General features: G+C 51.7%; 7 protein-coding genes across 7 annotated transcripts; 3 read left to right on the top strand and 4 right to left on the bottom strand.

Annotated features, from left to right (window-relative positions):
• Positions 1-5,966: 5,966 nt before the first annotated feature.
• On the top strand, positions 5,967-6,404 carry GLOTRDRAFT_41045 (uncharacterized protein; the record flags this gene model as incomplete). Its single annotated transcript, XM_007867335.1, has 1 exon — positions 5,967-6,404. The coding sequence occupies one exon, from the start codon at positions 5,967-5,969 to the stop codon at positions 6,402-6,404; it is 438 nt and encodes a 145-aa protein (XP_007865526.1).
• A 3,174-nt stretch (positions 6,405-9,578) lies between these two features.
• On the top strand, positions 9,579-12,251 carry GLOTRDRAFT_75994 (uncharacterized protein; the record flags this gene model as incomplete). Its single annotated transcript, XM_007867633.1, has 1 exon — positions 9,579-12,251. The coding sequence occupies one exon, from the start codon at positions 9,579-9,581 to the stop codon at positions 12,249-12,251; it is 2,673 nt and encodes an 890-aa protein (XP_007865824.1).
• On the bottom strand, positions 12,079-15,388 carry GLOTRDRAFT_60574 (uncharacterized protein). Its single transcript, XM_007867632.1, has 11 exons — positions 15,241-15,388; positions 14,621-15,182; positions 14,356-14,473; positions 14,263-14,299; positions 14,051-14,213; positions 13,907-13,986; positions 13,700-13,843; positions 13,471-13,641; positions 13,119-13,412; positions 12,614-13,067; positions 12,079-12,559 (listed from the first exon to the last, which is right to left on the bottom strand). Exons 1-11 carry the CDS (start codon positions 15,337-15,339, stop codon positions 12,360-12,362), a joined length of 2,322 nt encoding a protein of 773 aa, XP_007865823.1. The 5' UTR covers positions 15,340-15,388; the 3' UTR covers positions 12,079-12,359.
• Positions 15,389-15,563: 175 nt separating this feature from the next.
• On the bottom strand, positions 15,564-17,608 carry GLOTRDRAFT_149064 (uncharacterized protein; the record flags this gene model as incomplete). Its single annotated transcript, XM_007867863.1, has 8 exons — positions 17,561-17,608; positions 17,435-17,508; positions 17,351-17,382; positions 17,202-17,300; positions 17,095-17,137; positions 16,894-17,045; positions 16,813-16,833; positions 15,564-16,759 (listed from the first exon to the last, which is right to left on the bottom strand). The coding sequence occupies exons 1-8, from the start codon at positions 17,600-17,602 to the stop codon at positions 15,564-15,566; spliced, it is 1,659 nt and encodes a 552-aa protein (XP_007866054.1). The 5' UTR covers positions 17,603-17,608.
• Positions 17,609-17,911: 303 nt separating this feature from the next.
• On the bottom strand, positions 17,912-18,766 carry GLOTRDRAFT_138576 (uncharacterized protein; the record flags this gene model as incomplete). Its single annotated transcript, XM_007867631.1, has 7 exons — positions 17,912-17,960; positions 18,008-18,107; positions 18,166-18,265; positions 18,316-18,359; positions 18,412-18,485; positions 18,548-18,582; positions 18,642-18,766. The coding sequence occupies 7 exons, from the start codon at positions 18,764-18,766 to the stop codon at positions 17,920-17,922; spliced, it is 519 nt and encodes a 172-aa protein (XP_007865822.1). The 3' UTR covers positions 17,912-17,919.
• Positions 18,767-19,158: 392 nt separating this feature from the next.
• GLOTRDRAFT_116007 (Thioesterase/thiol ester dehydrase-isomerase) lies at positions 19,159-20,841 on the bottom strand (the record flags this gene model as incomplete). Its single annotated transcript, XM_007867630.1, has 9 exons — positions 19,159-19,375; positions 19,439-19,571; positions 19,622-19,780; positions 19,838-19,863; positions 19,916-19,938; positions 19,997-20,195; positions 20,251-20,358; positions 20,417-20,559; positions 20,618-20,841. 9 exons carry the CDS (start codon positions 20,839-20,841, stop codon positions 19,302-19,304), a joined length of 1,089 nt encoding a protein of 362 aa, XP_007865821.1. The 3' UTR covers positions 19,159-19,301.
• A 1,110-nt stretch (positions 20,842-21,951) lies between these two features.
• GLOTRDRAFT_75987 (aldo/keto reductase) lies at positions 21,952-23,510 on the top strand (the record flags this gene model as incomplete). The annotated part of the gene is made up of 11 exons (XM_007867629.1): positions 21,952-22,016; positions 22,078-22,138; positions 22,188-22,211; positions 22,274-22,286; positions 22,345-22,423; positions 22,482-22,588; positions 22,643-22,717; positions 22,782-22,873; positions 22,971-23,058; positions 23,115-23,287; positions 23,346-23,510. The coding sequence occupies 11 exons, from the start codon at positions 21,952-21,954 to the stop codon at positions 23,508-23,510; spliced, it is 942 nt and encodes a 313-aa protein (XP_007865820.1).
• Positions 23,511-25,770: the final 2,260 nt, after the last annotated feature.

Here is a 25,770-nt window from a genome sequence, read left to right as displayed (position 1 = left end):
GGAGATTGTAGGGCTCACCGGGATATTCTGCCCGGCATTTCCGGTATGGAACTTTGTCCACAATCCTGATTTTCCTATTCATCTGTCTACTAGACATCGCAACTCACCCGTTACGCGGCAGAGTTGGATGAGTGGATGAATGGGCCGACATGTAAATGTATTCCGTCACCACTCCCTCCCGCCGAAGACAGCTGGGGATGGGTTGGCATCATTGGCAGCGGTCTTGTCGCAAGTTGTGTGGCAGTGATTGTAGCCAGCCCGGGAAGCTGGTTGAATGATGTTGTCGTACGACAGGGTGGATACACTATGGCAGCTTTTACAGGTAATGATGGCGCAAAGAGGGATGCACTGGACAAGGGTTGTAAGGTGCAGGCTCACATAATATACACTATGTACATACTTTACTCCAATATCAGTCTCTGTAGGGGGCATCGTTGATAATGTGTTTAGAGGTGTTTCCATGACTATAGGTGCATTGGCTGTCCCGGGGTGGTGTGATATAGGTGTTTTTGAGGATGACTGGTGCCAAGTCACCAAGGGTGGTCTGGGTGGGCCCAAAAATAATACACATGATGGTACATGCAAATATACACTAAGGGAGGTGTGTTATAACCCATAGTAACACAAGTGGTAGTCATGGGGTGTCCATAGGAGGAGTAATGCCCAAAAGCAGTAGTTAGCCACCTGTTGCTCAGAATCTCTTGGAGTCTTATGCAAACATGTAGCCTTATATGGGCTGAGTAAGATCCCCAAATGCCCAGCAACGTGGCATAGCAATAGTGTGGGAAAATGCGAAAAACTGTCCCAGAGCCGGCGGTGAAAATAATTTTTGTACAGCAATGTGCAGCCCATGGTACCTACACATGATTAGGACAAGCACTCCCAATTCCTATGCACTGTTTTAACCGCTACGTTAGTAACAACATTGACAGTAAGGACAAATAAACCCCTGATATGGAAGGAGGCTGAAATGTAGATCCTGGAGGTATCCCATATCAATTGCTGCCATATTTGGCATGTGCTGATGTAATATAGTGATGCCACATGTGTGCCATCATCCACAGCAGGTTCCATGATTTTTCCCCAGATGTTTGTGCATTTTTCCTGATTTTATATGAGCTGCTAATTGCTGATGTGTGGCACTCTAGAAACATTCCCATGCTATGTACAGCTCCGGCACCCTGATGCCTGTCCCAAGAAATATATTGTAATTTTTCCGTATTTTCCCGCATTTTTCTGGGCCCTACAGGCCAGGTATGGCTACCCACCTATTATTGGCAACAGCTCAGATCAAATCCCAATTTGGATCTCCATGCCAGGGATGCCGGGGCTGTCATATTCCAGCTCAGCAGCACTGCCTGACACTGCATAGGGTACTCGGAAATCTAATACATTACATGTGAGATTTTTATAGCGAATAGATTCAAAAACGAAAGTAAGGTGCGTTTGCGCGTACAGTGTCGTAGTACGGAGCAAACGCGGTGAGGACAAAATGTACGCTACCCAGGTATATATGAGCTCTACGGTAAGGTACTATCGGATAAAAATCAGATAAGGGTGTGAGCGGCCGCTCCGGGCCGCCTATGCGAGCTCGCCACATCCTGTCATTCCAACACACCCCCTCGAGCGAAGCATAGGCAGTAAGCGAAGAAAAATAACATATCAATAAGAGAAATATTGTCCATACGAATAGCACCCCCTCAAGGTATACACCCCCTGAATCACCACGCGTCGTCCTCGCTGTCTTCCTCAACCATGAGCGCAGCGGTTTCCTTCTTCATCGGGCAGTCGGCCTGGTAGTGACCCTTCTTCTGGCACGAGAAGCAGGTAATCGCCTCCAAAGGGGTGCGGCGTCGGACCAAGGTGACCGCTAGCGCTTCGTCAGACGGCTCGGTCTTCACCCGAGGCCTCGTAGTTGCTGGTGTAACCTGGCGGGCTTCTTCATTGAGCAAGCGACTGATGACATACTCGAGGGTGAGCTGGTCACTAGGGATGGAGTCAAGAGCGATGACGACGGCCTCGAACGATGCCGGTAAGTCCATAGTAAGCACAAGGATGATATCTTCGTCCGAGACAGTCACGCCGATGTCTTCGAGTTGGAAAGCGCGGCCCTTCACGTCACCAATCCACGCCTGCATCGACTGCTTCGGCTTCTTCATCGCCGTAAGGAACTGGCGCCGCAACGCCAAACGCATCGCGAAACCTCGCGCCCGGTGCACCTGCGCAAGCGTGTCCCAAATCTCGAGTGGATCGCGGGAGCGCATGTGGGCGAGCTGCGAATCCTCGACCGCGAGGATCAACTCGGCCCGTGCCTCCTGCATCTTCTTCGGCCCTCGTTTCGCCTTCTTCACTTCGTACGCATCCGCCGGTGCCGCCTTCTCAACCTCAGCCTCGGTCGGGGGGTCCACCGCCACCATATCCCAAAGGCCCTTCCGGATCAAAACGGCCTCCATTCGCACGCTCCACTGAGCATAGTTCGTGTCGTTGAGCTTCGCGAAACGCACATTCCCGTCATTCGAGTCTGACATCGTAGCAGCGAGCGATTATCGTAGGATAAGATTGTGACTTAGCGTTTAATGATATCGAGCCCTTCGCACAGGCGTATCGCTGTTCGATAGCTGGCTTCGGCCCCAGTGGCAATACGAGCGTCCTCGAGAACGCAAAAGATCGTCGGCGCGAGATTCGGCCCTCGGCGGCAGTAAAATGAATGTCGAAACGTTGGTATGACCGCGTTTGTGTGAGATTTTTATAGCGAATAGATTCAAAAACGAAAGTAAGGCGCGTTTGCGCGTACAGTGTCGTAGTACGGAGCAAATGCGGTGAGGACAAAATGTACGCTACCCAGGTATATATGAGCTCTACGGTAAGGTACTATCGGATAAAAATCAGATAAGGGTGTGAGCGGCCGCTCCGGGCCGCCTATGCGAGCTCGCCACATCCTGTCATTCCAACATTACAGACAATTGTAAAGGCTGTTTAATGTAAAAGGCTTTACAGTAACAAAGGGGATCTAATACATTAATCCTACAGCATCGGCTGATATAGACAATGTGGATGACATTTGCCACTACCTCGACAATGTTGCACGAGGCACCGGCAGGATAGTCTGGAGGTCGTCCGCTGTGACAACCGTGAGCATTCTTGCTAGAGGAGTGTCTTCAATGCTGCCTGCACTCCCCAGACAAGTCACAGGGAGAAGAAGAAATCACCAGTGGAACCGTCGCCGTTCTTGCTAGATTGTCTTTGATGTTGCCAGCACTCCCTGGACAGGTTGCAGGAAGTACAAGAAATCGCCAGTGGGTGCTGCTCCCCAGACAAATCGCAGGGAGCACAAGAAAATCACCAGATCTAGAGGGTGCCGCTCCCCGGACATGTTGCAGGGAGCATGAGAAAGAACATCGAACTCGGTGAGGTTCGCCAGCACACTGCAGCTGTGCAGGCGTGGAAGAGCGGCACGTGCTCACCCTGGTGAGCAGCTTGCACAGCTCATCCCAAGTCCCTCGGGTTCATTCCCTGCGACTTGTCCGGGGAGTGGCACACTTGGGCGATTCCTCCTACTCCCTGCAACTTGTCCGAGGAGTGGCAACCCACTGGCGATTTCTTGCACTTCCTGTGACCTGTCCGGGGAGTGCTGGCAACATTGAAGACACTCTAGCAAGAATGGCGATGGTTGGCACAGCGGACTATCATTGTCCAGGGAGTTTCATCAGACTACGGATAGAAGGCTTCAACAAACCAACGTCGCAATAGTACTTAGGTGGGCTGCGCCGACCATCTACTTTGGATCCCTCCCGGTGGTGCATCAACAGGTGCTCGGACACACTCGAGTAGGTGCTTCCATATAGTAATCTGGTGTCCCGTACTCATGCATACCCATGCACATCTTTCAGGTTCATATTAGGGAGTTCCACACCTTCGTCGTTTCTCCCTGTCTGTGCGGCCTTGGTAGTGCTCCCCGCGACATTGTCTAGGGATTCTGCTGCTCTGTTGTGTCTTCCCGTTCCGTTGCACGTGGCTCCAATTCCTCCATCAGCTCCCAAATGGCACCTTCAGGCAAACAGTACATTTGCCATTGCCCAGTATGGTGTATGCATCAATCCATCGGGGGTAAAGTTGCCTCTAGTCCAATTCAGGGCACACCAAGTAGCCCTTGCACCACCTGCTCCTGTCCATCAGTGCCGTACCGTGCATCGCCGAATGGAAGTTTGTATGTGCTTGGAATGTCTCAAGGTGTCACCCAATGGTGTTTCTCAAACAGTGGAAGATCATCAAATACACCGTATTTCTAATCCTTCTCCCAACACTGAAGCACCGCAGCATCCCAATCCTCCCATTCAGCATCCCTCTCCTCAAGTCGTCGCAGGCCCAGCTGCAGTTGAACCTGAGAGAGACGTTGTGAGCTCAGCTCTGGTTATGACTACTGTGATGGACGACGAGTTGCCTGCGGAAGTTGCCCCCCCCAAACCTGTCATTTAACACCATTGCCGAGGTTCTGGTCGATCACCTCAGTGCACTCACCCTCGGACCCGATGATTCTATGGAGGGCCAGGAGCCGTCTTCATACCAAGGAATTTTTACAGACGGGCCAGCGACAGATGAAGGCCGCTCCCAGTCCGCTCATCCATTCGTCACCAGAATATCTGTGCCTGTTAGTGAAGAGCAGGAACACCCTATGGAAGTGGATGGTACTCCAGGGGCAATAGCTGTCGAAGTCATTACCAACACCGCACTGTCAGCCTCAGCATATATTGACTCCGATATGAGAGATTCTGGGCCATCGGACATGGTGGCGGGCCCCGAAACTGCACCGCTAGCCCAGACTGTCCATTCTCTCCCTCCCAACGAACGGCATGTCAAGACAGAGAGGGTGCTTCATCAATTGGATGGTGTTAGCCAGACAATCGATGACTGTCTGAAGACGCTCCGCAATGAGGACTTATGTCTATCTGGTGCTCTCCTGAAAGAAATGCAGGAGAAATTGGCAGATCTTCAGTGCCAAGTCAACACTATACAAATGACACGTGTTGACAAGAGGAAAGAAGTGGTTTGCCAACAGCTGCAGACGTTCGATGGCTACCTGCTACAACTTGCACAATTGGTACCCGATGATGCAGGACCCATCAAATATAACTGTGGTACGTATTGGCTACTCTTTCAGGAGCCAATCTGACCAGTATCATCAACACCAGACGACCATTATAGCCAACCCATCGATCAGCTCAATGTTATGGTTCAGGTGTCACTCTTCTGTGCTGTAGTTTGCACCGTCATTGTTGGAGTGAATCGCAATGCTGGGGCCTTCGTCCTGTCCATGCTCTCATTTATCCTTTCCCTAGCATTTTCCATGCATGGTAGACGGTTGACAAGAGAACAGCACTTGATCCTCTCACAAATTCCTCAGACAATTCATATGGTGCTTTCAAAGTTCAAACTAGATGGGTGTGTTACAACATACGCTTTATGTTCTAGTTGTCATGCAATGTATGAGCCTCAGTACCATAGCGGATCATCCGACGCTATCTACCCAAGTTTCTGCATGAACAAGCCGCATCTGGGGTCAGATGCGGAGTGTGGCTCTCCACTCATTGAAGCAGACACCACTGGTGGTGAGTGGAAGATGAAACCAATCAGGCCATTCGTTATGCATAACTACGAAGACTATATGGCTGGCCTTCTGGCTCGAGAAGATATAGAAGCACTTTTAGATAGCACATGCGATGAAGGTTTAGCCTCAGCGGCTCAGCTTCCTCCAGAATTTGTCAGGTCTCCCTTCCAAGCCAATTCTTTGAGGTTGTTCAAGGGACCGACGTCAACCGCTGAGCAGAAGCAGCTCTTCATCGATCGATGTGGCGAGGTCTGGGCATGCTTTTCACTTAATGTGGATGGATTCTCAATGGAGGGAATGACTCTTTGCAGCCCAACCAAATCATCCACTATCATCTCGATGTCATCTCAGCGTGGAGCGCATGAGCAAGGTAGAAAATGTCTACCTCGTCGGTGTCATACCTGGTCCAAAGGAACCCTCCCTGACTGAGCCCAATAATTATATACGTCCTCTAATCAATGTTTTCCTATTCTCCTGGATGCGTGGCCATCATTTTTCCCGCTCTGCTTCAAATGAAACTTTGGCAAGGATAGTCCGCAGTGCGATTGCGATAGTTGTGAATGATTTGCCTGGCGCCTGCTGTCTAGCTCAAATGGCGAGTCATATGTCTCATCACATCTGCACTATATGCTTGCTATATGGGAAAGAGAAACTGGGAGATAAGAACTACCACTCATGGCAAAAGCTTAACAATCATATGATGCGAGCAAGTGCCATGAAATGGCGAGATGCGACAAATGAAAATGGAAGGAAGGACATCTTTGATAACTATGGTGTGCGATGGTCAGAATTATGGTGACTTCCATACTGGAATATCACTCGACAATTGGCACCCGAGCCCATGCATGCGCTTTTCTCAGGCTGGGCAGAGCATTTCGTGTGTGATGCAGCGGGTCTTACTGCAGACAAAGTTTCTCAGAAGCTCAAGGTCGATACTGCATATGACTACGACTTTACAACCACATATAGCAATGCTGGGCCCTTGACGGAAACGGAAAAATCGACCATCACCCGGATCCATAAGGCTCTTCGCGAACCCATACCTCAAGAGAAATTAAATGATGAACATGCGATGGAAGACTGGCGCAATACCCTGAGACGACGACTCTCTCAGCTTCATTTAAAAGCCCTTCGGTTTGTTTCCAAAGATGTTGGTTGCAAGCTATCGATCTCTGGGTCCACTGTCACCCGTGATCAGTATGCTTCTGCGTTGGTGGAATGGGTATGCCGTTCATGGTTGGTTGCCTAACTGGCTGCTTAATAAACTGATAGCGCCTTAAACCTTTAACTCGAGCAGAGGCTGTATGTGTGGGCACTGCCGATGTACTTCAACACCTCTGCGATGTTATCCGAGATACTGAAATCCCTTCGTGGGTCGATTATGTCCCTCGGAACTTCAGGGATGCCGCCGCCGGCACTCTCAAAGCTGCCCAATGGCGCACTATAGCATGGATTTACCTGCCGATTGCACTGGTCACTTCATGGGGTGTCCCATCAGAGCATGCTCCTGCCGAAATTCGTCTGAAGTATAGCCTGGTGTTGAATTGTGCTATGCACCTTGTCTGTGCCCTCTGTTTGGCATGCTTACGGACAATGACTACGGAACATGCAAAAGCATATTTGGAGCATATCTTGGCTTATGTCGATGGTCTTTTGGCAGTGTTTCCGCATGTCACCCCATTTCCTCTGCTGCGTGTTTCAGTACATGTTTATGACTTTTTACTTCTGTTTGGACCGGCACATTGGTGGTGGGCTTTTCCCTTTGAGCGGCTCTTGGGAATGGTCCAGTGGTTGCAGCACAATCATAAACCAGGTGAGTCCTGAGTTTCCGGTTGGCATACTATCTAACCAATACTTGGGCAGGAGAGATTGAATCCACAATGGTTCACTCATTCTTACGTGGAGCAAATTTAAGATGCTGGATTGCTAGGCCCAATTGTCCTCCCGCCATCAAGCATTGTAAGAATTCATTGACCAGGCTTTTGGCTCGAAGAGCTCGAAGTACGAGGATGGGACATTTGATGATACACCGATCCAATCCTTCCCGTCGGACCTGCAGGCACTGATGCAGATGCGACAAGGGCCACTTTGTGCGCATGTGAGGTCTGGTGGAACCATGTACTCATCCTCAGAGTCTCATGTAGGGAACAGTCTTGTGATGTACTACCCTCGGGGAGACCTGTCCATTTCACCCATCCCTGGATCAATCCACTACATTTATGGTGAGGAAGGACATCTGAAGCTTGCTGTAAGGCGCCAGCTGCCTCTGCTGGACAAGTCAAAAGACCTCTTCTCCAAGTGAGGAGCGGACTATCCGGCCTCTATGTATTCCTCGTCGATGGATGACAGACTTGAAGTGGTCGAGTTGCAATGGGTCTATTCTCAGTTCGCTCGATGGCCGCTGTCAACGCAGCAGGTTGTGATTCTGGAGTTGTCTCAAGTGTGTATCTTATGTCGGTGCTCTGTCATGATTTCAACTATTTTATGTAGAACTGAACAAAGGGAGCGGCTAGCAGCGGCCTTAGCCGCTCAGGAGACAAGGCGGGCACGAGGCGGGCCTCACGCGGCCCGTGAGTGGGCCGTGAGTGGGCCGCTGGCAGGCCAATTATCTGTGGGTCTGCGACGAATATGATATTTAGGAGGGCATTTTGAGCGTGGCTCAAATATACAACTATTTCTCGAATATTTATTTCTGTTTTGTCTCATAGCCTTATATTTTATGCTGTTTTCTCATTCATCTGCATATGGAGATACAAAATTTAGCTCATCACTGAAGTTGAGTCGCAATATTTACTGTAGCAATATATTCTGTACTCGCCCAAATTTGGTGTATTGCTTCACATTTGCAGCAGTCTCACATAGTAATCAATATATTATATGGGGATATTACTTCTCTGACTACATCCCTTCTTTTGGATTGAATCTGCTAAGAGGTAGGAATATTAACCAGCAGTATGGTGTTCTGCTGCCGATTCTGGGTGACACAGAAGTTTCGGTTGGTTGTTGTGGAAAGTAGTGTTTTGATAGGACCCCTGATAATAGGTATCAAGGCTTCATTTTAAATTCTGAGAATCCAACCTTTTTGTCCACGCTAAACTTCCGGATTTGGGGCCGTTTTGTCCGCAAAAAATGTGGCCTGAGCGGATTTTGGCCGATAATGTCCGCGATTCTGATTAGGGCTCTGCTTACAGGACCTTTGTCCGCGCTGTAGGACAAGGCATTAAAATGTATCAATTTTGCTCTTCTAGTAATGTATATCTATAGCACCACTCTATTCACCGTCAGAAATCCTGTCCACACCACTCGCCGCCTTGCGTTTGCGGCGGAGTTTTGCCAGTTCTTCCACTGCTGGAGCCAACTCTGCCATCTCCGATTTGAGATGGAACTCGTTAAATAGACACAGTTATGTTTTTAGTATGTGAACTACAAGAACTTAATAAATGCTGGATAGACATAGTCTACTACGAGATGGGATAGGGACCCACAATGGCCACATCCATTATATAAAGAAAAAGTTGAAAACACATGCCTACATTGAGGATTGAACCTAGTATCCAGGAATCATACGTGGGTCAAGTGGTAACCCCTGCACCATGAGACTATAGATGTCTGCACAAGCATAAGGCATCTATAGCACATGGTGCCTATGGATGCGAAAAAAATCAGACGTGCACCCGTTTTTGGGCCTTTCTGTCCGCGAAAAATAAGGCCTGGGGAGGTCTAATTTTGCTTGATTTGTCCGCATTTCCACAAAGCCTTGATACCTATTATCAGGGGTCCTGTTTTGACGCCCCTCTTGGAACCCTGGTTCAGAACCCGTAGCATGACTAGGCCAGTCGATTCACGGGTTTCTCCGCGCGCTGGCGCCTGGGAGCGTCTAGGGTTAGGGTTGAGAACATCTGCGCATCCCAGCCTGAGAGCAACCAGTTTGGTCCTTTCATCCTGCTCCATGAGCGAGACAGTGTCTTCGAATATGCCATCACCTGTGGACCTCTTGAATTCCCTAGACAAGATTTACGACGGACCTGTGGGAGACTCTTCAGCCCTGATAGCCTGGATCAATGACGTTGCTTCTCCCGCCACCGACCACCTGTCTGAATCGCTAGATCTTCTGGCTCTGGACAGGAGCCTTGCACAAGTCACTGCTGCATTGGAGGTCGCTTACGAAGAGAACTCCGCCCAGCTTGGACGTCTAATCGATGATGTCTCACGGGGAATTCCCCGACTTGCCTATGACTTACATTTCATGAGAGAGGGGTCTCTCGCCTTGCAAGAGTCCCTTCATCGCATCACGAATACCTCGGACTCCGCTGCTCAAGCCAACACGGAGCGAGTGTTGGACAGGTTGCACCTACTGGACAGTATGAAGACTAACATGGAAGCTGCAAAGAACGTTCTCCGCGAAGCAGAAAGTTGGAGTGGCCTGGAACCTGAAGTCGCGACGTTACTAGCCGAAAGAAACTATGACAAGGCGGCGGAGAGACTCTTCGAAGCCAGCGAAAATATGTTTGTGTTCCAGAACACCTCGGAATACGAAGCGCGACGCAATGTCGTGGTGAGCTTGGAGAATCAGTTAGAAGCTGCGCTAAGCTCAGCTTTGGTGGCAGCTGTCCATGATAGAGACATGAAAGCTTGCCGTGAGTATTTCACGATTTTTAGCCGTATTCAAAGGGAGGCCGAGTTCTTCAATTACTACGTCGGGTCACGGATTGAACCACTCCTTGTATCATGGCGCGAGATACAAGCAAAAGAATCTAGTTCGCCTCCGGGAAAAGCTCCGTCTGCCGTTTTTGCCGCCTCTCTCCCCGATTTCTATTCTTCCTTCATGCACGTCATCGCTAGTGAACGGACTTCCGTATCCGAAATATTTCCGGAACCTCGAAAGACGTTATCAGCGCTGATAACATCTGCTATACTCTCCTTACAACCTTCATTAGGCCAGAAAATAACGACAATGGCCAATGACCCCAATCCCGCGGTACTTATACCGTTGGTGGCAGTATTCAAGGCCACGGAGACCTTTGGACTTGAGATCCAAAGGTTGCTGAATACTCTGGAACCTGTGTCCCCGGAGTCACGGCCTGTACCTCCTCGTCGATCTTCGGATAGAGTGCATGCCCGACGACTGAGTCGCCGCCTGTCCGTGTCGCTATCAAGCCACGGCGGAAGTCGGTCCACTATTCCTGACATTCCGGGTAGATCCACAGAAAGTGCCGATGACTGGGATTTGGCTCTTTTCGAACCATTTGTTGAACCTCAGACGTCTTACGCGATTTTGGAAAAACGTCACCTGGAGATGCAACTGGGCGGCATGGTCGGCGACGAGCCTCAGTTCAAGGGTGATATCTCGCGGTACCTCCGGGACGAATTTGCACAAATCCTTGACCTGGCTGACGGGACATTGACGAGATGTATCGACTTTACGCATGGGTATGGATTTCCCGGACTCATGCACGGTCTCGACAGCATCCTCGCATCCTTCGTCCAATCCTTCGAAGTCAAAGTCTTCGCCGGCCAACTGGATGTGTTCATTGGCGGACAAACGAGAAAGACCGCGCAAGATGACTTGTATGATCTCGACTATACTACGGAGGATTGGTCAAAGATTCAGCAATTGCTGCATTTCCTGGATGCTACCCGAGCTTCCATAGAGCGGCTAGCTACCTTTGAAAATCAAGCACGCGCGGTAATTACGCGTGCTTTGACGGAGAACGATATCACGCGGAGCGATGCCCTTGGTGCTCAACCCGCGGGAATGACAAGTGGCGAGATCCACCTCCTTGCTCAGTCCGCTCTCAATTCCAAAGACTTCTATAATTTTCTACAGTCGCTAGTGTCGAGAGATGAGCAATCCGGTGATCAGTCAGCCGTCTCTGCATTCACGGTGCGCGGTTCTGCCGAGATGTTGCATGACGCTAGGAGAGCCTTGGTTGCCCTTGCTGGTACAGCTCAGAAATCACTGCAAGACGTCATCTTATCGCCGCTGGTCAAACGTCTCGAGACGTATGCCCATCTGACCATTTGGTCCAATACCAGCACCGTACACAGTTCTGGAAGAGCTGGTGACCTACAAATACCAGTCTTTTCGCTCTCTCCCTCGGACACTATGCAGAGAGTTGCAGAGGGACTTCTCAACCTTCCGCGATTATTTGAGGTCTACGCGGATGACGATGTGCTTGCCTTCTCTATAGAGACTCTACCCCATGCCGAGACAGAGCTGGCGAGAGTCTTATCGGAGGAGCCGCACCTAGCGGTTGGGTCAGCTTCAGGACATTCACGGAGGTCCGGTTCGCTATCTATAAAGCCAGGGCAGCGACTACGCCCTCTTACGCCTGAGATGATTCTGTCCGTATGGTTATACTCTCTAGGACGTACCTTGTTATCCTACCTTCTAACGGATATCCTGCCGAGGCTACAAAGACTTACAAGTGGAGGTGCAGCCCAGCTTGCTTCGGACCTCGCGTATCTCGAGAATATAGTCCAAGCCCTGAACGTGGAGGACGATGGCCTGAAGAAATGGAGAAGATTTGCTGAGATGGATGACATGGAGGGACGGGCACTGTGCAGGAATGAAGAACAGAGGTCGGCGGAACCTATACTGGCTCAGGTTGCCAGAATGAGAGGCTGGCTCCAGCCGCAAAGCTAGAGATAGATTTGCAGTGGGATCGAGTGAAAACATTATTCCTTCGACTAATATCAAGTACGGAATATGATGGCTGGAATCCAGCACTGTAGTCAAGCACCACGACGTATGCTACCGGACACCATTGACAAGCCCCAGATGACCTTCTTTCAGTCGCTGCTCCGTACGCTCTGCTGCTGCATCATAGACGTAATGGACAGGTTGATGCCACCGCCTAAGTTCCGCATCGTCCGCATCCGAAGCAAGATCATCCTCTGAGCCGTTGAGTCGATCTCTATGCTCCAGAAAGATGTCATCGGGATCAAAACGAGCTTAAGGACAGTCCTAGTCATTATAGTGATAATTCGAGAACATTAAAAACTCACTACTCGAGTCATCGGCGTCAACCTGGCGCCGCTTCCCGAGGGCTTTGGCGCTGGGCTTGACAGGGGTCGCATATTCCTCATCAACAGAGCTGTCCTCGGATTGGCGACCTCCGTTCTGTGAGGCGCGGCGAAGCTCTGCTACACTGAGCATTGACTGACGACCGGACTGCGCCACTGACTGACGCTCCCATGACGGAGTTCGTGATCGAGCTATGTTAAGGGTCGGTGAGCGCGGGCCATGAGGAGCAGAGCGCGGGGGTGCCAAAGAATGATGCGGATGGTCGAAATCAGGTGAAGTAATTGATGCTCGATGGCCATGAGGGAGGAAACCATGCGTTGATGGCGGCGATGGCGATGGGGAAGGTGATGGGCTATGAGAGGAAGAGCCTCCCGCAAATTGTGAAGGAGAAGAGGCAGGGTACATCGAATGACCATCCTCATCGGCATTAAGTTTCTATTCGAAAACCCCATTAGACAATCCGAGCGTCTGATGTAAACTACTTACCGAGCGATCCATGCGGACTTCCTTTCGGCTCCTCTCCTCCGCCTGGCGTTCAAGGCCGACCCTCTCAAGGTCATCATATAACCTGAGTGCCTCTTGAAGCTCTTCGTTCGCTTCAAGAAGTGCTGCCAATAGCTGCTCTTCAGGTGTTGGGGCCGCCGGCTCCTCGTCGGTTCCCGGGAAGTTGGCGGAATCCCGTGCAGCCGCAGCAAGCCTGGAGCGTTCTGCTCCTGCCGACGCCCATGGGATTTGTGCGTAGATGAGTTCTTGCGATGCACGGCATTTATAATAAAATTCCTAAATTGAGCGAAGAGGAAATATCAGGAGCGTCCACAAAGACTCGCAGAGAACACACCCGTATAACGTCTTTCTCTTGCAGATCTTCCGGCTTGGCAAATGCCAACGATTCTGACAGGAGCGCAGCGTTGCCGCGACCGACCTTACACTCTTGGAACAGGCGTCGCATATCTTCTTCCGGAGGAATTACACGGTTCTTCTGTGAAGACTTGTGCTTCCGAGACTTGGGCTGACAATCCTGAATGAGACGGTCTTATATCAAAGAAACAATAAGCGCCTGAACTCACAGTCACAGTCTCAGATTGCGGTTGTGAATGGACAACCGGCGTCACGTCAATGTCTATCTGCGGGCTTTGCAGAACCGAAAACTGCGAGTGACGACGAGATGCAGGTGGACTGAACATAGCATCGTCCTCATCGAACGGTACGCCCTACAGACGCAAAGTCGAGTCAGCTTCTACAGTCGTAGTATCTCCTCCTATGTTTTCAATTACCTCGTCGGGCTTGTCCGCGGGCTTCACTTTGCGCCAGAGAGCACGGAAGCCGTCCCGCTCAGATTTAGACTCTTTACCATCTAGCAATCAATATGTTAGCTTACTGAGAGGCGCATCGCCGCGCGACTGGATATCTGAGCTCACTGGTCATGTATGTTGCAGCTCCCAAAATATCCACCAAGCGCTCTCGGACTACAGGTGAAGTACGAGGAGACGTTATGACTTCGTCCAGGGTATCTAGGAATTTGCGCGAGCTGCATTGGGTAATGAACACGTCGGAGCAGTTTCGAAGCATGATAGCCCATAGCTGGTACCTATCAGGACAACTGCTACGCCTTGCAGATGATGGCACTCACCCGTGCAGAGGACAGTTGAGCTGGAGGTTCAGCGTATCTGGAGGGTGACGTCAATGCTCTGATTTGGGGCGCGGCACAAGTTGCAGGACGTACTTGAACTCTCTTCGTAAGGCTTTGGCTGCTTCCTTTGCATTGACCTCATTTGCAGAGGCCTTCTCACAAGCATCAAGGACATATGCCCAATCCTCGGATCCAGTCGCCGTGAGCCACCCTTTAACCAGGTTAACAACATGGCGTCGACATGCGCAAGTAGATGATTCGGAGCGGGGGATTGAATGGGGAGATATCAATAAAGTTCATAGAGGTGCAGTATCGGATGAGAGACATGAATCATAGCAGAGTGGACCAAGGAACGCACCTATCATCCTGGTCAGCTCATGGCCTTGATCCTGGTTCTTATGACTCTCTCTCAGCTTCTCCTTCTCCTTCTCCCTATCTCGCATGTCACGTAGCCCTGCACCTGCTCGGTCCCAGAACCCCTTCTTCTCTTTCTTCTCTTCTTTCACCTGCCCATCAGACGCATTAGAGGTATCGTCGTGGTAGCCAGGCCCTTCAGGATGAGGATCAAGAGCTTTCAGTATCCCCAGGGCAGCAGCTCCCGTGCCAGCATTTGGAGGTTTCTTTCGCAGCATTTGAGGCTCGCGATCACTGAGAGGCGGGGACTTCTGTCGAGGGTGCGGTTGATTCATAGGAGAGACTGCGCGAGGGGTTGCTCCAGGTGGCGTGCCCGAGGATATCAATGAGGCAAGGGAGGACGTTCTTGAGTCCGTTAAAAGCGGAGGTCGGGGTAGATGAGTCGGAGATCCATCCTCGAACGGCTGCACTACCTCCCAACGTTCATCACTGGTCGAGCGTCGTGCATTCCGGCCTGGTGTAGGCTCGTGATACTGCGGGGTTGGTGAATATTGGAACGTATGATCCTGCAAGCATGGCGTCTAAGGTTATGGCTAGTGCTTTGCACGTAAATAGCCAGCGTACCTCCCCAAGCGGCGTCTGAGCAGGGTAAGCCGCATCGCGAGCAGTAGCGGGCTGTTTCGGAGCCTTTGGGACTTTCTCCCTGGTGAACAGCTTCTTCATCGGTATACCGCGCAGGACGATGCCCGAGGTAGAAGAGAGAGGAGGCGGGCAGGTATATCAGTTAGCGAGCAGACGTTGCAGCGTACGGTGGCGGTAACTGAGCATGGCGGTGTTGGCTGAGACACGTGACCATATACAGTAACGCCCCTTGGGCCGGAAGTTACGGAACCTGCTCCTCTACAATTACCATGGACATACAAGTTCACTCAAGCTGTACAACAATACTAATTCGCCAGAAAATGTGTGGATACTGGTGCTCGCCCCGTCGGCAAACGCTCCCCGAATATCACTTCCGTAGCGGCCTGCAATGCCGGCACAGTAAACTCGAAAGTGGCGAGCACGGGCAACGATCGCAAGTCTCGCGCATCCATGAAATCGTACGGTGCGCAGGTTGTCACAAGCACCATGGGTAGCGAAGAGTACGCTGTTCTGACGCGTCTCAGATACTCCAGTTGCCACACGCTGGTATGTGCATTGCGAGTTGCGAAGATAATCCCGCTAGCCGCCTTCAGACCCTCAGGCAGCTCGGTAGACGGACCGTAGACGATGTGGTCCGCCCGGACACGGTCCGAGACAGATCTTGCGAAGGCGAGGTACGACGGACCAGCGGTGTTCCTCAGCCGACCGTTCTTGTCGCGGAGAACTCCGTCTGCGTCGTCCACCGCAAGATTGATCCGCTCGACCTGGGGGGTGAACACCAGTACCAAGCCGTCCTTTGCAAGGGGCAAGGTACCTTTTTCCTGGGTCATCAACGCCGTGGAAGCTGCATATGCGGTGCGACTGAGCTGCGCATTTGCTTCCTTCATTTGGCTCAGCACAGCCAAGTCGAGGTGCCCTAGTCTGTCGAAGGTTTCCTCCCAGGAGCCAGTAAACTTCTGTTTCAGCTGCTTGATTCTATCGCCACTGCGTACTATATCGTCCATCAACAATTTGCCCTCGTTGATAGCTCTGTAAGTCGCCTCTAGTGCGCCGACCTGTCGATCAATCCGGTGACATATCATCGCGATGTCGGCGCCGGCTTGCAAACTGAGAACGGCTCCCCCTTCTGAACCATATTTGATCGCCACTGCCTCCATCTCCAAGCAGTCAGTCACTACAACCCCCTTGTATCCTAGCTTGCTCCTCAACAGGTCGGTGGTTATCATCCTGGACAGTGATGAGGGCGTGTCATCTCCTACGATGAGAGGTAATGCCATGTGGCCAGTCATAATGGTCGCAATTTCGTCCTTTATCAGTCTCTCGAATGGTATAAGCTCCGTAGCTGACAGCTGTTCTTGTATCTTGTAGATCCTCGGGAGGTCCAAGTGAGAATCAACATGGGTGTCCCCGTGGCCAGGAAAATGTTTTGATGAAGGAGCAACGCCTCCGGATGTGAGACCGCGAGATACTGCCGCCGCATATTTAGCTGCTTCGTAGGGATCTGAATAGAGGTCACTCAGAGAAATGCATCGGTGGAACAGACGTATTTCGTACCATCTCCGAATGAGCGTACACCTGACGATGGCGCAATGTGGATTGATTAACTATATTGTACTATCAAGACAATCAGCCCACCTATGACAGGGTTACGAGGATCGGAGTTGACATCGCACACTGGACTGTACGCCCAGGATATCCCAGCGAGCCTAAGCTCTTTAGCTGAGGCGAGTGAGACTTGTTCAGCCAGGTCTGTCGACTGACTAGCGGCAATGGCCATAGCTCCTGGGCTGTAGTACATGACGTTAACTATCGGCGTCAGTGAAATGACGAACATACAACTGCGTTCCTGCCATCTCCGCACTGAATGCAGATACCAAACCTTACCCAATATCAGGATCGTCTGGTGCATATATCACTAACGGATCGTGCGACGCCATACATACCGTTCTCTTGATCGGTACCGATCATAAGTGGCGTACTATGCCCAGCGTCTTTGGCGATCTTCTGTAGTTTTGCCACGAGATCCCGGACTTGCTGGAGACCTTATCGGTCTGGTGAGTGGGCTGAGGCGGATGTATAGGACATCGCGTACTCTGGACGTTTCGCTTCATCAGGATAACATTCCTTGGATTGGGATCAACTCAGGCTAAGAGAAAGGACTACGATTTGCACGTACCCAACGTAGTATTCTCGAATCAGCCTCTCGATATCCGAACTGACATCGTGGCCATGGAAGCCGAATACGAAATGCTTTTGGGCGTGTTAGTTAATCACACTAGACGTAGTGTAAGACGAGTGCGACCTGCCCAATTTCCCTCCGCTTCTCTTCGTCCAACGGACTCATGTTTGTGGCGACTCGGGTGTTGTGGGGAGCCTGCACAGCCGCAAATTACCTGCGATCTCATTGTGGCTTGGCGATGGTGGCTGTGCCAGCCGAAGCCACACCTTTTCGCCACCACGGGTTGTTGCGTGGCGCTATTCCACGAGGATTACGGTTTTTGATACATGATATAGTATCAAGTCTACCACATAGTATACATATATGACGGGCGAGCACTGTCGCCGACGACGTAGGTTCTGGGCTACAAGGACAAGAACAGATACATGGACCTACGTCTCGGCACGGCAGTTTAGGGACATAAAACGCTTCATCCGACGCAGTCAAAGCGCACCCGTCAGGGAAGTAATGAGTGAGCCCAGATCTACACAGTCTCAAAATCAGATGGAACAATTAGGGTACTGCTCTTACCTTCGCATGCCCTCTTGCAGGATGCCATACCATCGAGCTGGCTTTCTTCCCTCTCTTTTTCGCGGTGCAAGCCTGACTCTTTCTTCTCCATAGCAAGTTCCTGAAACGAACGAAAGAGATATCAGGTGGACAGAGAAGAATCCGTGAGGAAGACAAACGATAAATGCTTGCTGCTCTTTTGCGATAGCGGTCCAAAGCGCCCTGATCTCGTCTTCGGCTGCAGCATACTCGGCAACGAATTGTTCGTAGACAGTGTTTCTGCGGATCTCCATTAGGCTAATGACATTAAAATGTGGAACGTCACCGACATCTCTTCAACCGCGTTGGAAAAGCGGTCTGCGTGCTGAGTAACCTGGCAGATACGGGTCGATGTTCGAGTATTATGCTACACTGAGTGAGCTCACTATTTTGTCGACCTCCCGTTTAGCTACTTGTAGGAACTTGGCCTCCTTGTCCTTTTTCTTCTTCTCCCAGGAGACTAGAGAAGACGGTAAGAGAAGCAGCGCCAGCAGCATCTGTTACTTGATATTCCACCGGTACCTTGCATCTGCTGGGCAACTACAGCCAACATATTACTTCAGACGCAGTAAAAGAGTCAGTGCTTCCCGCCCGGTCAAACCGGTGTAACGTGTACCCATGGTCATCGCTGCTACCTGACTGCTGCGATAGTACCAGGACCTCGTCTGCCTCCTCGCTGGTGTCCTTTCTCTTCGCCTTCGCCTTCGCCTTCGACGCTGCTGCTGCTGCTGCTCTGGGCATTGCTCTTGGGTCCTAGGCTGGCTGGCCCCGACAAAAGGCGGAAAGATGCAGACCACGGGGCGTTACCCACCGAAGTGTTACGAGTCGTGTTCGTCACGATCACGTGAGACCCGTGCGGTCGGGTCACCGTCTCAGCCACAAAAGCCACACAGCATTGGACCTCTGTTCTGTGTCATGGGTGTAGCAGGTATTCGAACTGCTTGTCCCTCAATCGTCCGGATTTCATATTAGCAAGGCGAACCCGTGAGGATCAAGAAGTTTACTGACCCAGAGATTATCACTGATCTCACACAGTCATACATCACTAGGTCTGTCTCATAGAAATCAGAATGGGACACGGGAGGCAGTTCTGATGCAGAACATCAAGAGCAAGATGTTTCAGACTGACAGTGGTCCGCTGTCCCCGCTATCACCATCTCTATTAGATGAGTGACGTCAATGAAGCCACTAACAAGGAACATAAGATACGTCTATACATGCAAACATTATACCGATCAATACTATTCATGAAATGGCACATCAGACGTAGAATCACTCAGAGTCTGCGCAGCCCTCTGATCTCTGCTCCCATCTCCAAAGCACGTTTTGCGTCGAGCCAATACATAGCCTCTGCGGAAGCACATGAATTGAGCTAACTATGGAATGAAAACAGACGTAAGCGCATAGACTGACCTTGGTACGTCTTGGGGACGACCTGCCGCTTGAGCGGCGCGCCCTCCTCGCGGCACCACGTGAAGCGGAAGTCGTTTGTGGTCTGCTCGGAGCCAGTTTTGACGTCCACGACGTTCGCTTGGACGAGCGCGTGCTACGACATGGTCAGAGGAGGGGGCCAGTACCACTGGCAGGAGGACGTACGACTAAGGTGGGGAACTGCTGTGAGCTAGTGGAGTGCACGATGTGCGAGGTGAGCCGGAGGACGGAGCCGATGGGGACGGGACGCGCGAAGGAGATACCGTCGAGCGAGAGGAAGCGGACATGTTCACGCGTGAAGAGGCGCGCGTTTGTGAACGCCAGCTGGAGCGCAGCGGTGAGCTCATGCTAACATATAGACAGCGGGAGAGTCGAGCGAACCTCGTATGCAAGGCGCATGAGGTATCCTGTATGTCAACGTCAATATGGGTCGCATGGACAGGAGGAGTGAGAATGTACCTCCGAATACTTTCTGGTGCACACTGGCATCGTCCACCGTCAGCATCGGAGGTGTGCAGACCTCAAAATCGCGAAACTTACTTGCGCTCTTGCGGGAACATGAGCATGCACTTCTCCAGCCTCGTATCGCCCATCCACACGCGCTCGCTCTCCCCCAGATTCCCATTGTCATCCTTGCCGTACTTGAGGTAGAACTGGTGGAGGACCTGTGCTTCAGCGGAACTCGGTGGCACACGGTCGAGAGAGCGTGACGCCATCGACTGGCGGCGGTTCTTGTGCGCTGTCCAAACAACACGGTGAGGTCAACGTGCACAGTGGAAGAGGCGGATACTGACCTTCGCCCATGGCAAACAACGCGCGCTCCTCGGGGGTGTTGACCACGAGCGGATGCACGGGGTGCGCTTTGTGTGTGTACGCGTCCCTGCACACCATCGAGAATCGGCCTGGGTATACTCCATGAGCCGGATAATATTTGCAGAAGAAGGGGGAGTCGCGGCGTACCTAGGAGCACTGTCTCCTCGTGCCCGTCCTTGTCTAGTGCCTCCATCTGCACAGCGACCTCCATCGAGCTTTTGCCGGTGTAGATGATCTGCCCGCTGAGGCGAATATCTCTCACAGGGGATAGCGGTGCGAGCATGTCCAACCTACCATAGCACTCAGTGGGGAGGTTCCGGAGGCGCGCTGGCACGATCAGCAGCTTACCGGTCCACGCTCGCAGTGACAATATAGAACCCCTGTTCCTGCACACTGCCCACAGTCTCCACACCCGGCCCCAGCATATGTTTGTACGCGATACTCCCCGCGAGGGAGTCGAGGTGCTCCATGAGCTTGCCGGTCTGGATGCCGCCGGAGGCGTTGGTGTACTGCTCGAGCAGCGCGGGGTCGGATGCAAAGGGGAGAAGTTGCTCGCAGTACGAGTCGTGCATGTTGCGCGGGGCGAGCGCGGGTGGGCGGGCGTCGCCGGTGGGAGGGGCAGGGGAGGTGTCGCTTTTGAGGAGGGCCTCCGACCAGAGTAGAGGGGAGCGCATGGGCATTATGCTAACAGGGGGTTTGGTTGGACGAAATAACTGGATTTATCATTTGGAGACTGACGAGCTATAGGCTGGATTCGACTTCTTTCCTGAGATGCACCTTTAGCGACCTGGAGCGAGTGTATGATAACGGATCGCCGACTGACTGATCACCTTGAGCAGCTTATCCATCGTATTGACATCCTGTGTCTCCTCGGCTGCTTTCGTCTCGGTAGCTGCATTGTGAGCAATTGCAGAGGCAGAAAATGGCCTTGCTGATATGATTGTGGCTCGCGGATAAAGCTCGGGCTTCCGATTGCGAGCAATCGAAGAGCGGAGGCGCAGTCTTCTGCAGGCATGCATCGTCGGACGTTTGGTCAGTAAAGTAGACAAGATACAGGAGCAAATTCTCCAGAAAATTACACAGGCGAGCCCAAGAAATAGAAAATGTCGAAAGGCAGCAGTGCAATGCGTCATTTATTTTGTCTTTCAGATACCGTGTCGACTGAAAGATGATCCGGCGGCACGATCGGACGTTCGGACGTCGCCTGACGTCGCCTGCAAGCATGATGGAGAGCAAGCTTGAGGCTCTTGTTGAGATCCGTCTCACTCGGACTCTGACCTCCTCGGGGGGAGCTCGGGGCGATGGCACGACAAAGTGCAAGCATGGAACGAAGATCTGTGCCCACTGAATCGGTGCATTCAGGTAGATTCAGGTCCGCCAGACAGCGAGAGCAAGGGACAATCCATACTTCCGTCTCTCCGCCATCGTCAATGTACGGATTTACAGTACCTCACGTAAACTAAGCCAAATATCTGTACTTAAGTGAGTCCTTACGGCATTCGCCGGCCCTCTTACAACGCTAATTATAACTTCGAGCCTGTCCAGCAGTGCAGCTGCACTCGGAAGTCGAGTGGGCTTTCTTTCCCGACGTCATTCGTTCATCGTGAGACATGGCCCACTCTGCTCTTCTTACTTATACTGTATCGTCTGCAACTCCCTAACTAACTTTCTGACCGACGACGATGGCGGCCAACATCCCCATATTCACCCTGAACAATGGCCTCAAGATTCCCAGCGTTGGAATGGGGTCAGTACTCATTTATGCAATCTTACTCTCAGGTCTGATCGCAATCATTGTTCGATCGCAGGTGCTGGACCAACTACTCCAGTCACAAGTCTGTATACAACATGTGCAAGACTGCACTAAAGGTATGAAGATCGCCATGCAGGTGTGCACACCGAATGCTGATGTTCGCAGGTCGGGTACAGGCACTTTGACACAGTACGTACTCCCGGCCAGTCTTCGCATGTCCGAAATGCCTCACCTCACACCCATGATTGCAGGCCGAGATGTACGGTACGCCGGCCCCCTCACACTTCCCACTGCTCACGCGACTTACACCTACCTCTCATAGGCAACGAAGCAGCCGTAGGTCAGGCAGTCCGTGACTCGGGCATCCCACGCCAGGAAATCTTCGTCACCACCAAACTCAAGTACGCGGACCGTTCCCTCCCGTATCACATTTTCCACCTAATAGAAATCGCCCGGTAGCAACGACGGGCACCACCGCGTGCGCAAGGCGTTCGAAGAGTCCCTCGCGGAGCTCAACATCGGCTATGTCGACCTATACCTCATGCACTGGCCGCAGGCGTCCAGAGGTTCGTCCTCCCTCCACTGGGCGGTAACGGTCGCTGACGAGAAACAATCATAAGGAGGGTTATTTTCCGCGGAGCAGAACGCGACTTTCGTGGAGACGTGGAAGGAGATGGAGAAGTTGCTGGACACAGGTGTGAATCGGGACGCGCCTTTCAGTTTCAACCACGCTATGCTCACGGGCCCTTCTGTTTGCAGGGAAATGTAAAGCTATCGGTGTCTCCAACTTCTCCATCAAGACTCTTTCGGAGCTCTTGCCGCACGTGAAGGTCGTGCCTGCTGTTAACCAGGTACGCTTAACCCGGCTGCACTTCTCCGGTCCTATCTGCTACGGTTTCGCCGTCTGCCCATATACTACACAACTTGCTGACACGACAGCTGTTGTAGGTTGAGATGCACCCCTGCCTCCCGCAAGAAGAGCTTCTGCAATTCTGCAAACAAAAAGGGATCGTCATGCAAGCCTACTCTCCCCTAGGTCCGTTTGTCCCTCCCTCCCTCCCCTCTTTCTTGCTCTTACTCCCTCCCGCTCAGGCCAAGGCGACCACCGCTTCATGCCCTACCTCGAGCCCATTGCGCAAAAGTATACAAAATCCCTCGGGAAACAAGTCAGCACCGCGCAGATCGCGCTGAGCTGGCTCGTGCAGCGTGGGGTCGTCGTGCTGCCGAAGAGCGAGAACGAGGGCAGGATGAAGGCGAACATCGACGTCAGTGTCCTTCCCCTATTTCTGCCTTTCTCCCTACCCCTTCTGATGAAATGCACAGCTGATCGAACTGCACGACGAGGACATGGCGGCCGTGTCGGCGATCCACAAGAAGCCAGGGATGCACCGCAGCCTGTGCGGGTACCACTCGAGCGACGGGTCCGTGTTTGGGTGGTCGTACGAGAAGCTCGGGTGGAATTTCAAGAAGGGGGGCGTCATTTCGTGAAGCGTGAAAGGGATGTCAGCTTTTGCAGATTGTATATTATTGCAGTGTGACTGCTATTCTATAGTTTAGACGCAGTTAGAGGGTGAACGGATGTCGCGAAGCGAAGATAGGAGAGCCCCTAATGTCTCACTTGCGTACCGAAATTATACCCGTGTGGGATACAGGTTCGGGTTGTGGCTGGACCTTGGTGATTCCCAAGTCTGTCGAAGACTAGTGGCAATAATACTACAGCTGAAGCCGCGAGAGTCGCACTCCTCTTCATGTCACCGTTTGTATTTACGATCCTGCGGCGCGAGCGTACAATGGTGCTGCATGCATGACGCAGTATACTCAGCGTATTGCCAGGGGGCTGCTTTCACTCATTGCTTGTGCAATGTATCCTAACCATCCGCGAACATAGGTGAACCTCGTTCGATAATAAAGGCAGGAGGGGCGATGTAAAGAGTGCTTCCTTAGAGATCAATCTTAGCTTTAAGATCGGTGGTAATGTGCACTGGCAATGATTGCCCTCTGTTTAGCTGTAGCTCACAGCCTTACCGAAGACGTCGTAGGCTTGGAGCCAAGTCGATTCGCTCGTTACTAGGGCATAACACCAGCCTCCAATGCAAGAGTCTGCCCATGCGCCCCCTTCATACGCGGCAAGCGGTCGCATGGGATATCGTGCACTCCCACACGTCCTATGCCCCGTTGATACTGATCACCAAGTATTGTCAGCTCAGCTCAATCCCACGAAAGATAGGATCAGCACGTCAGTGCCATGGACGTGAACCTCCGTCACGGTGCGGGACTACCGAGAACTTCCTCGACCAGATACGGTTTCGTTGGCTCCGAAGAAGGTCAAACACATGATGGGATGCTGACTAAATATGAACGTGGTTCCAAGAAAAATCCAAGACTCACGCCGTATAACATTCTCTCCATTGCAAGCATCGTACGATCTGTGTCGTCGCCCTAAGTGACTTCACGCCGATCGTGGCAGATTCATTTTCTTATATGAAGGCAACGATTAGGGCACACATGGCTTCTATGGGACTAGTACCGCGCTTGTATACTTGGTGAGGGCGATCCGCGAGTCAAGAGTCGGACCACTGATTGACGAGGCACGCACTCCTGTCCTACTACGATGGGGGCTCGTGCCAGCGAGTGGCCCTATGCTCGCGGGTCACGAGCCTTGGTGACCGCAGTATCCGCCAGATTGATCAGTATTCCGTAAAAGGCGCGATATCAGGCCACGTTTATATCACCTATATGTATCCCCTGGTATGACACAGCTTGGGGCCTTGGGCTGCGAGCAAGAGGAAGAGAGCCGTGGCTGTATTGCTGCGAGTGGCATGAGTAGTAAAGGTCGAGCCAGATGGAGTAACCGCCTGACTGTATCCTGACCACAGCGTCCAGTAGGAGCAGCAGCAGCAGCACTCCCGAGTGGCCTGGACTTCTGGATGTAGTTCATCAGTATGATGTAATTCTGACACGTCAATGATAGATAGATATTTATCAGCGAATTCGAACCAAATGGCATCCCGGTGTGAGAGCGAGATGATATCCATACCTAAGAGCATAACCAAAATCATCCTTCGGAAAAGACGTGCAGTAGTAAGTACTGCGATCGGGCAAGTTTGCCCATTGTCGACTTCTCAGACTGCATGAGTCTGCATCCGTACCGGAAACTGTGGTATTCACGGCATGATTTTACGTCAGGGAGGCGGGTTGCATCGGAAGCATTCTGTGTAGAACTTCATTTCGTACATTTGACGAGCAGGCAGCAACCATAAAACCGAAAGCAGTGCGCAAACCCTGGCACGGCGGGCAAAGCAGGTGTCCTTTTTCCGGACGGCAGGAAAAAGGACACTATGTCCTTTCACGGCGACCATCAGTGGGTCAGGAAGTAAATCTGTCACGATTGCATCATGGTCGTGACAATGGGTCACGCAGTCTGCATTTATAATATGAAAAACCCTCGGACGCTCAGTTTTACAAAGCGAAGCATGCCATATGACCCGATAGGTGACTTTCCGTCCATATTCGGACCTTAGGCTCCCATCCGAGACTCCGAGAGTAATGTGACTGTTACAAGCAAGTCACCCATTACTGGGTCTGCTTGAGCAACTTCAAGTACAAGTCCGTCTCATCATCTGATACTGCAGCAGTGGTGCCATCCGGTAGGAGATATGTGAAAGCCTTCGCCAGCGGACTATTCATGGCCGATGCATCCTTGATTTTGCCGGTCAAACGACTGCTCCGACATATCTGCCTCAGCATC

This window comes from Gloeophyllum trabeum (genome assembly GCF_000344685.1).
Source record: "Gloeophyllum trabeum ATCC 11539 unplaced genomic scaffold GLOTRscaffold_00006, whole genome shotgun sequence".
In the NCBI taxonomy this organism is placed as follows: domain Eukaryota; kingdom Fungi; phylum Basidiomycota; class Agaricomycetes; order Gloeophyllales; family Gloeophyllaceae; genus Gloeophyllum; species Gloeophyllum trabeum.
Note: the sequence above shows the minus strand (reverse complement) of the source record. Positions and strands in the feature narration are given on the sequence as shown.